This window comes from Doryrhamphus excisus, linkage group LG20, assembly GCF_037039965.1.
Source record: "Doryrhamphus excisus strain RoL-2023G ecotype Guam linkage group LG20, RoL_Dexc_Guam_v1.1, whole genome shotgun sequence".
NCBI lineage: Eukaryota > Metazoa > Chordata > Actinopteri > Syngnathiformes > Syngnathidae > Doryrhamphus > Doryrhamphus excisus.
This window is the reverse complement of record NC_136376.1, coordinates 11,031,222-11,041,482: the sequence shown is the minus strand read 5'-3', so window position 1 is coordinate 11,041,482 and position 10,261 is coordinate 11,031,222. Positions and strand designations below refer to the sequence as shown.

At 39.2% G+C, this 10,261-nt stretch overlaps 2 protein-coding genes across 5 annotated transcripts in view; one reads left to right on the top strand and one right to left on the bottom strand.

Moving 5' to 3' along the window:
- The first annotated feature begins 22 nt into the window (after positions 1–22).
- mrpl2 (mitochondrial ribosomal protein L2) lies at positions 23–2,797 on the top strand. Its single transcript, XM_058059253.2, has 8 exons — positions 23–137; positions 486–576; positions 660–810; positions 969–1,110; positions 1,194–1,309; positions 1,411–1,521; positions 2,393–2,466; positions 2,547–2,797. Exons 2-8 carry the CDS (start codon positions 505–507, stop codon positions 2,754–2,756), a joined length of 876 nt encoding a protein of 291 aa, XP_057915236.2. The 5' UTR covers positions 23–137; positions 486–504; the 3' UTR covers positions 2,757–2,797.
- A 1,424-nt stretch (positions 2,798–4,221) lies between these two features.
- The window catches only part of LOC131108286 (phosphofurin acidic cluster sorting protein 2), a 48,173-nt gene continuing 42,133 nt past the window's right edge, over positions 4,222–10,261 (bottom strand). For all 4 annotated transcript variants that reach the window (XM_058059241.2, XM_058059242.2, XM_058059243.2 and 1 more), the window contains 6 exons: positions 8,881–8,923; positions 8,748–8,790; positions 6,844–6,982; positions 6,526–6,749; positions 5,328–5,441; positions 4,222–5,259 (listed from right to left, as the gene is read on the bottom strand). In XM_058059241.2, the coding sequence (XP_057915224.1) occupies positions 5,144–5,259; positions 5,328–5,441; positions 6,526–6,749; positions 6,844–6,982; positions 8,748–8,790; positions 8,881–8,923 (679 nt within the window). In that variant the 3' untranslated portion in view covers positions 4,222–5,143. The remainder of the gene's footprint in view (positions 5,260–5,327; positions 5,442–6,525; positions 6,750–6,843; positions 6,983–8,747; positions 8,791–8,880; positions 8,924–10,261) is intronic.

Sequence of the window (10,261 nt, the reverse complement as noted above, 5' to 3'; positions counted from 1 at the left end):
TGATAAGGTATATATTTTTAAAACTGTAAGGCTGCGTGATGCCGTTTCCGGAAATACGTCATCATTGTGCGACGCGGCGTGTTTTCTCGCGAAGGACGCCAGGGAGACTACTGTCAGGATCTAAAATTAATATAAAGGTTAGGGTTTTCATTCCAATTCTTACTTATGTAATATTTTTATTACTTAATTTTATTTATATATATGATAAATGCCATATTAAGCCATCCAAAGAAAGCGCCTTGGAGCGATGCTGCTACATTTATTCACCTCTCAAATTAGCCAGTGGCTAAGCTAGTTTATAATACGACAAAAGCCAATCGTTTAACATTTAGACATTTGGAGCATGCGTGAATCAACTGAATAAGGAAGCTCTTGGCGATAGAGGCAAGGAAAAACTCCCACGAAGGAAGTAACTCTATGACCGCAGTCTGAACAACAACAATTTAAACTAAAATGAGTTGAATTATGTACTTTTATCTCTACAGTGCAGCTCCTGAAGGAGTGATGGCGCTGTCTTGTTTGACTCGAGCCCTGCGCTCCCTCACGGTCACCCAGCCTGCTCTGCTGTCCTCTCAGGTCCACAGTAGACCACAGTTGTCCACAGTAGATAAATGACAAGCTAAGTTGCTAACTAACAGACATTTTCTCCATGTGGACAGGTGTTACCCTTGAGTGCATCCGCTGTAGGTCCATGCCGGAGCTTCCTCACCACAGCCAGTCTGGAACAAAACAGGACCTTTTGGAAGCAGAGGGAGAAGTACACGGTCAGACCAATTGGGATGAAGAAGACAGGAGGCAGAGATCACACAGGTAAGACGTGTATTATGAGTATTTGGTGGATCATATTTGTTGTCGTTCTCCTATGTATCATGAAGGTTGTATAGAACCATGTTCATCAGTCATGTATACTTTACCTATTTGTCTATCCATCTTCAAGATTTTGTCATTTTGATATTATAACGATTCAGGTAAAATACGCACACATGGTATCGGAGGGGGCCACAAACAAAAATATCGCTGGATCGATTTCCAGCGTCTGCGCTATGAACCAGAAAAAGAAGGGCAACCCTTTGACGAGAAGGTTATGAAAGTGCGCTATGATCCATGCAGGTGAGATGTTACACTATATTGTATGAAACATGTACCATAAAACATACTTGCTTTATCTGGCCTGCTTTTTATTTTTTATACAGGTCTGCTGACATTGCTCTGGTTGCTGGAGGCAACCGCAAAAGATGGCTTATTGCTACAGAGAACATGCAGGAGGGAGACATCATTAAAACATCTGCGGTTATTGGACGCATGGCAGGTATAATGTATATCGTTAAAAGTAAACACTGAAAGCGAGTGTCTTGTGACACTCCTAGTTTGTCAATAGAAAGGAGGAAATGATATGTGATTGGTTAACAGTGTCAGCCAATGAGGGTGATTCCTATCCTCTTGGAGCACTTCCTGTGGGAACACTGATCAATAACCTGGAGGTACAACCTGGGAAGGGATCACAATACATCCGTGCTGCAGGTAATCTATCTTTGGTAATGGTAATGGTAATGGTTTTATTTCATTTGAACATGCATCAGATTACAATTGAGTGCATCCCATAATCAGTTCACAGTTCCACATGTCCAAAAGGAGTAGGAAGAAGCAAAGCTTATTAAATCCTACCCCTCCATCTGGTACTTTTACAATCAGTAACTGTTACATTTGTTCACTTCCTGCTTTCCATAATACAGTTTAAGGTTGTTTTTTTTAAAATAATGCACCTCGTACCAAAGTAGGAGGTGATATGAGCATCCAATGCCATAATGGGTACCATAGTAAGTGTCAATATAGTGATATGTATAGCACATCATGACTGGTTCAAGACTCTTCATCCTTGTATTTAGCAAACATCAACTGCTTGTATTGTTTCTTGAATTGGCTCATCGTTGTGCATTGTTTGAGGTCCTTACTCAATCCATTCCATAGTTTGATTCCACATACTGAAATGCTATGGCTTTTTAACGTAGTCCTAGCATAGAAGTGTTTCAAATGTAGTTCTTCCCTGAGATCATATTTCTCCTCTCTTGTAGAGAAGTATTGGATGACATTTTTAGCTAATTGGTTATTTTTAGCCTTATGCATTATTTTAGCTGTTTGAAGATGAACTATATCAGCAAGTTTAAATATTTGTGATTTTAGAAATAAGTAGTATTTTCTCTGTAGGCGGCATTATGAATTATCCTTACTGACCTTTTTTGCAGTACATTTAGCGAGTGAAGATTGCTTTTATAGTTATTAGCCCATATTTCCACACAATAAGTAAGATATGGTAGAACCAGACAGCAATAAAGAGTGTGGAGTGCTTTCTGATTATGTTGTTGTCATTGGTTTATTTGCTTTACGTTACCAGGCACAAGTGGGGTTTTACTCCGTAAAGTCAACGGAACAGCGATAGTTCAGCTCCCGTCAAAGCGGCAGGTTCAGGTGAGCTCAGGTGGCGCCAAATAAGCACAACGCTGTCATTAAGCTGAGAAGTAACTGTGTCAAAACGTACGTACACACAGGTGTTGGAGACCTGCATGGTAACGGTGGGTCGGGTATCCAACGTGGACCACAATAAAAGGATCATCGGCAAAGCGGGGCGCAATCGCTGGCTCGGCATTCGTCCGTCGAGCGGCTTGTGGCAGAGGAAGGGAGGCTGGGCGGGGCGAAAGATTAAACCGCTGCCGCCGATGAAGAGTTACATCAACCTGCCCTCAGTCTCCTCTAACTGATCCCGTGTGACTTTGAATAAAGGAATGCTCTTTGTACAGAAGGTTACAAATTTTATTAAACACAACTGCTTGTGAGAGCATGGAAAGAAAAAAAATATAAAAATCCAAAACATATTTACAACTATAGTAAAACATGCAGTAACCCATATTATTTAGTGGTAAATTTAAAAATACTGTCACGTCCTTTTAAAATAGGGATTGTGCAAAGACACTGGGCGGCATCTCAGGTGACAGGACCAATGAGATGGCGTGCTGGCATCTTTTTTTTCCCATGCAAGAAGTGCTGATAACGCAGCATGGCCGCTCACTGGCCCTACCTTGTGAAACACCCCCCCATGCTACGGCGAGATTTAGGGCAAAGCCAAACTTTTGGGTCAAATACATGGGAACACACGACACAATGCCCATTTTTAGTATTTTTAAAAAGCTAAATCACTTGATCATTTCCCTCACTAAACACTTCACAGCCATAGTTCCATCATCTATGGGGGGCCGGTTGAGCCTCTTCTCACACACACACACACACACACTCCTGCAAAATGGATGCATCAGAGCCGGAACAGCACATCGGTGCATTATATGCAGAAACCAGTCAACTACACACAAAACCTTCAATACGGCAGCATCCCGCCTCTGTTCCAGCTCTGATACCACCTCCGTCTGTATGTTCTTACTACTGAGCCGGCAGTGTGAAAGGGGCGTCAATCTCCCAGCCAAGACAAAATAGTGACCCCTCTTAAAATGCAAGAGGGTGTGGCAGCTACAAAAATGAAAAAGTGGCATAAGGGGTAAGTAACAGATGTGTTCAGGCCCCATAAGGAGCTTGATGTCGTCGACATAACATCTCCAGGAAACAGCCTTACACGTCTATAGGTAGTGGTTTACATTTGAAAACAGAACATACAACACGGCACACCTAAAACCAAAACGGTGTCCCCAAAAGTGTGTAAAACCACATTGAAAAAGTGCATTACAAAGTACGGGAAATGTAGGAGAAACCACATATAATAACATACTCAATTTGGCATTTCTTTTGGACAAGAAATAAAAGGTTAGCTATTTGTGCTTTCAATTTCATCCAAGGGCGATTTGCAAATCATAATACATCTTGTATATATTTATATACAATACTTTAAAAAAACAACCAGCCTAACAAAGCTTTTCACTCTTAAAAAAAAAAAAAGCCACAACACACAGAAGAAGGCCGTTTGTCCAAAGGTTTCCTATTGCGCAAGTTTCACGTAACACTAGTCGGGGAGTACCAACGCACGTATAGGACACACAGGCAGTGATTTGAACATCTGGTAAATAATTTGCAATTCCACTGGGCGCTAATAATATAATATTAATTATTAGAATGTAATAATAATATCAAAGCATGTTTCCACCAGTCACACCAACAATCGAGCTTATTTTTTTCCCATACTGTATTTGCACCGACGGCCAACTTTATATACTGTTCAGTAGTGCTAACACTTGACCCCGAATGCATCATGTCGGTGGGGCCGTAAAACACACACACTTGACTTTGGCACAACACTGCACATTTTCACTAGCCACTATTTGCAACGTATGGAGCTCGGAGACGGTGGATGTTAATAAATGTATATCAGGGCTTAGAAACAGTGGAAGCTGATTTGGCATTGAGCTGCTGTGAATTTAAAGTTACCCTGTTTCTGAGTCATTATGTCATTAAGTCTTCCGGACTTACACAGAATGACATCACTGGAGTGTTTCAAAATGTGAGTCAGCTATAAATCATTATAGCTTCTTTACAAAATATTGTGAGTGAAAAAACAAGTCCTGTATTGTTTTCAGTGACAATTTGGAGAAAGGAATTGAAAAAAAAAAAAAAAAACAACTGAGGCTTTTTATATCAAGATTCACAGCAACAGTCCAAAAGACGAAAAACGGCCTTTAAAAAAATAAAATAAAATAAAATCTCACACACGCCACTGCACATCACCATCACACTCCTCCATCTTCTATAGAGTAACAATAAATGTAGGATTTCACAGAAATAATAACATGTTAATAACAAAAAAAACAAAGTGCAAACATAGCTGCCATTATCCTCATGTGGCAAATTGTCAAAGATCTCCGGTGACCTCAAGGCGGGAGCACGAATCTTACAAAATAGTACTTGTTCTTTTTTTTTGTAGTGTAAAAAAAAGAAAGGAAAGCAACAGCCAACAACATGAAAACCATCAGAAGGACAAAACATTGTGTTGTGTATTGAACACGTGGATGTGACGCAAGTAAGATTTCCACAGGAAAACTGTTACTCCGGCGTGCCCGTTGGCTTTTCCCTCAAATTCTGTGGAGCGTCAGGTGAGACAAGTGCAGAGCAGAAGAATCCGGCCTTTCCGAGGGGATGCACGCCGGGGTCACACGGGTTTGGTGTAACCGAAGATTCCCACCGGGAAGTGCTTGACGTGAGTTGGCCACTGGGCAGCAAGCTGGAAAAACTTGACATCGTTCCACTCCACTCCGTCGATACTGACTGGAAGAGATGAATCAAATCAATGGCGTGCTATAACAAGATACCCGCACCAGGGGGCGGTGTTGTACCTCTCAGCATCGTGTGCTGGTGCTTGGCTGTGCAGATCAACCTGCTGATTCCATCAATCACTTGGCTCTTAGAGTCCAGCTCTTTCTCCTTAGTCTTCTTGCTCAGGAATATAACTGGAAAGAGGAGCAGGGTTCGGAACATTTAATTATCCCCCCCAAGCTTTAGGGCGGAAATATTAGAGGAATAAAGCAAGATGTTCTAACATTAAAAGTGTAATATTATGGGAATAAATTCCTAACATTAATAAAATTATATGCAAATGTTAAAAGAATTTTTTTTTCCAAAAATAAAATCATAATATTCATATAGCAATTTTACTTGAATATTGTTGCAATTCTAGTTGCAAGTCAAAATATTCCATTATGACAATTTTACAGTCCTAACATATACATTTTTTTATTATACATGAATTTAGCTATTATATTAAAATAGAATACAATAAAAAAGTCATAATATTAAAAGAATAGAGTACATTTACGAGAATAATGTTGTAATTTCATAAGAATCATGTCCCAAAAAAGTATATTACAAATAAGGAAATCATAATATTAAGAATTAAGTTGAATATATTACAAGAAAAACACAAATTTTACAAAAAATAGTCATAGTGTTATATGTTATATGAAAATAGTAGTAATTTTATTTTCAAAGGAATAAAGTAAAAAAATCATAATATTCACATAACAATTTTACTTGAATATTGTTGCAATTCTAGTTGCAAGTCAAAATATTCCATTATGACAATTTTACAGTCCTAACATATACAAGAATTAAAAAAAAAGTACATTAATTTAGCTATTATATTAAAATAGAATACAATAAAAAAAAGTCATAATATTAAAAGAATAGAGTACATTTACTAGAATAATGTTGCAATTTCATAGGAATCATGTCCCAAAAAAGTATATTACAAATATGGTTATTTTCACACAAATAAATAAAATATGACATAGTAATTTTACAATAAGAAAATCATAATATTAAGAATTAAGTTGAATATATTACAAGAAAAACGCAAATTTTACAAAAATAGTCATAATTTTATATGTTATATGATAGTAGTAATTTTATTTTCAAGAGAATAAAGTCAAAATAATACAGGAAAAGAAAAACTGTCCTAATGCTTGTGTACAATGCTTGGAATTTTTGGAATTTTTATTTCTGTATTTATTATGTCACGACATCCCTATAATGTACCTTTCTTGTTCTTCTCCTTGGTGACCACAGTCATGGCCATACTGGGTGGAGGGGTGAGTTCCCCCCCGCATGGCAGACGGCTGACCTGGAGGGAGCGGAAGTTACTCTTTAGAGTGTTTTTCAGTCCCACGTCTCGCTTCTCTCCCTCTTTCTTCTTCTCCGGTCCTTGCCATGTCCAGTAGTCCACCTGCAGGCCCATCACTTCACTGCCAGAACACGGAGAACTGCAAAAACAACAGAAAAAACCCCCCAAACAAACATTGACTATCTGCTCACGCAACAGGAGAACCTCAATCACTTTATTGTGTTGTATCTTACCCAGCTCCGGAAAGGGCAGTGGACACAGAGGGCGACTGTGGGGGCGTTCCCCCAATCTCCTTCCCGTAGGGACCAGCCGATGGGGGAGTGGGGGAGGCCAAGATGCTTGTGTTGCCCCCCATTGCATCATCAGAATCCACTGTGAATATGACATATGATCTTATAGGTCATAGAAGCACATCTTTTATGCATCGTCCGGTTATTTTCTAACTGGTTTTGGTGTACTTATTCAAAAATCATTTTTTTTCAACCTTTTTTGAGCCACGGCATGTTTTTTCTATCAGAGGAACAAGGTAGGTGTTGCCAGATGGACCAATATTACATTGCTCTGCCAGTCTTTACACCACAGACACTCCACAGTAGCCATGTTTTTACATGACCACTTTTTCTCTTTCCGAATGACCTTTCGGGAAACATTGGTATCCATGGAAAGGAATATTCCAATCTCTTGTCTACATGCGTCGCTATAATCAACCAGAATAGTCAATAGGGCATGCCCAGTAAAACGTAAACATCAACATCACATGATACCGACTTCCCAGAGTTTTTCTTTCACTTGTTGGAATAACTCCGTATTGCCAGTTTTTCGTTTGCCCAGTCTTGAAATTTAGTTTTGATCAATAAGAAACTTTCCGTAACAGTCCAGTGCCGATTGCTGGCCTCCATTTTTAAAACTGAAGAACGTCTGGAGCTGCGTGTTACGTCATATCTCAGCATGCGATATGATAAATTTAACCAGGAAAAGATCAAATTCAATCTTGCTAATATTTTATAATTCAACTCGGTACATGTTTTATATAGAAATATATATTTTCTTTTGACTTACGGACTTATGAATGGCGTATAGAAGGGTTTAGATTCTGTTCCACAGATGGCACTAATGCACACGAAAGCTGCTTGCCAACCGCCAATAAAGTACAGAAGAAGAAAAACGCAACAACTTTCCGTTTGAGCAGCTACAAGATACCTCAATCGGATTGGGGAAAGGAATATTCCACCCCTGTTAATCCGATTATATATTCATTCGGATTGGCACTATTCTTTCGGAATGATGCATATACAAAGGTTACATTCTTTCCGTTTGAGCAAATAAACCAAATGCAATTGGAATATCTGGGTCCTTGTATACTATTGACATAATATTTGCAAATAATGATTAATAAATGTTAATTATAAAAAGTGATATTGGATAATTCCTCACGGAACACCTGACAATTTCTCAAGGCACACTAGTGTGCCGCGGCACAGTGGTTGAAAATCATTGGCCTAAATTAAACATCCCCACAACGGTGGCAGGCATGCTGGAGCCTATCCCAGCTGGCTTCGAATAAATGAACTAAAATACAAGGCAGAATGAGCATTCAAATGGTGAATGCAGTATTCTCCATCGGCCACTGGGTGTCAGTAATTCAGATGCAATCGCCTAAACAGGCATTTATTATTACAGCTTTAAATGATCCCACATAGTAACACAACAGTACAATGGTAACACAGTCTACTTTTGGAGCCATAAAAAAGGAACTACTAACGTGTGGGTCTATGTTACCTTTGATTATTTCTACTATATTTGGAAATACAAATGTAAAGTTGACTATAGGGGTGTTATTTCATTTCTAGTGGGCTCTAATAATGTTAAAAAACTGTACTTTTTAATTGTTATTGTTTTCTATACCACAGCTATGAAAATATTCAATTTATTAATAAATATGAAATTGGGTCAGGTCTGGAAGCGATTAATCACGCTAAACGAGGGACAACTGCACTGTAAATATATATTTAAATTTTTTTTGAACGACTCAGCCTAGAATAATTGAATGTTATTGACAGAATTCATGCATTTCCAGTATTATAGATTATACATTACATTGATGATACATTGTGTGTGCTTATAAAAACTGCCTTACCTGAGGTTGACAGACTTTGCTCCACAATCCCGACTTTCACAACCTGCAAGTATAGCAAATATTTTCACTGGTTATTAATAAAAGCAGAGTTATCTGAATTGGCTGGCATTCCGATAAAAAAAAAAAAACCTACCCCAATAAATGGCACAAATTTCTGACAGGAGTCCTCATCCGGGCTGTGAGGGGAGAGAATGAAGAGGAAGTTAGCAAGGCAAGGCGAGGCGGTTTGGAACCCTGCAACACTACTCAGTGGTCCTGGAGGGAAGATGGCACCATGCCCCATCGCAGCAGAAATGGCACATGACTTGGCTTTTGGGGGTGAAATGGGGTCACCTCGGGGGTTTATGAGATGAATGAGTGGACCGCTCCTTACAACCAAAGTTTCATAGGAGGGTTGTTCTTGTGTGGACCTCTGTGGCTACGTTCCAATTCAGTTCTACGTATGACTCCATCAAGCGCTTCAAACAATACGTGCAATTATAACAGCCTTTATGGTTATAGCAATGGTAAGAACAAGCACAAATGACTACTGTTGTATTCTGTTCCATCACAGTACCCACAAAGTGAACCATCAAATACTCAGTGGGGAACATCTCAATCCCCATCATGCTTGCAAAATGAACACACTTTGCTTTATGACAATATACCAGCTGTATGGAAAAGAGTACAGAGACACAAAGCCAATACACCGATCAGGGGTCTCAACCTCACAGCCCCCTCATATAGTGGTCTACCTTCGTAACGACAAAGTGGGACCTGCATAGCTTGGCTGATTTATAGTCATACACTGTGGCGATATTCAATCCCACAAGATGGTCAGCGGTGCTTCAGCTTTTAGTGAACTTGTCTCGAGGAACTGAATGGACTGAAAAGTCGAGCACTTGTGTGTCTCACCGAACATTACAGTAACATTAGTGACACCTAGGGACCAGTGTAGAGTACTACACATCATATGTCTTTGAATTCATTTCTGAATGTATTACTTTTGTGTTTTAGTTCATTTAGCCATTGAAAATGCTTAACTCATTCTATCAAATATGTATTATGTAAGTTTTTTCCAACCAACAGGTGACGACAGAGAGAGTGAGAAGAAAGCACGTTGGGTGAAAAACAGCCACCAGGTGGCAGAAGTACATTTCATAAGAACTCCTGCAACTTTCCTATAAAAATACAGGCTGAACAACCAGGAAGCTGCTGAAGCACCTCTGAACCACCATTGATCACCAACGAGTGCTGCATTATTGGATGTATTATTATATTTATGACCTATATTTGTAATCACTTATGGCCTACCATAGCTCAGGCTCATGATAGCTCTCGGTGGTGTTGAAACGTGATTCCAGAGTGAATCCATTCACTGTGCAATATCTGATCAAGCTCCATGTGCAATATTAAGGCTCTAAGTTCTAAGTGACGTATTTCTATAATGCGTCAGATTAACTCACTAGCAAGATCTCATAGTGTAGACTGGTCATATAGTTCATCTCATTTCATATTATCTGCAAACTGTATTT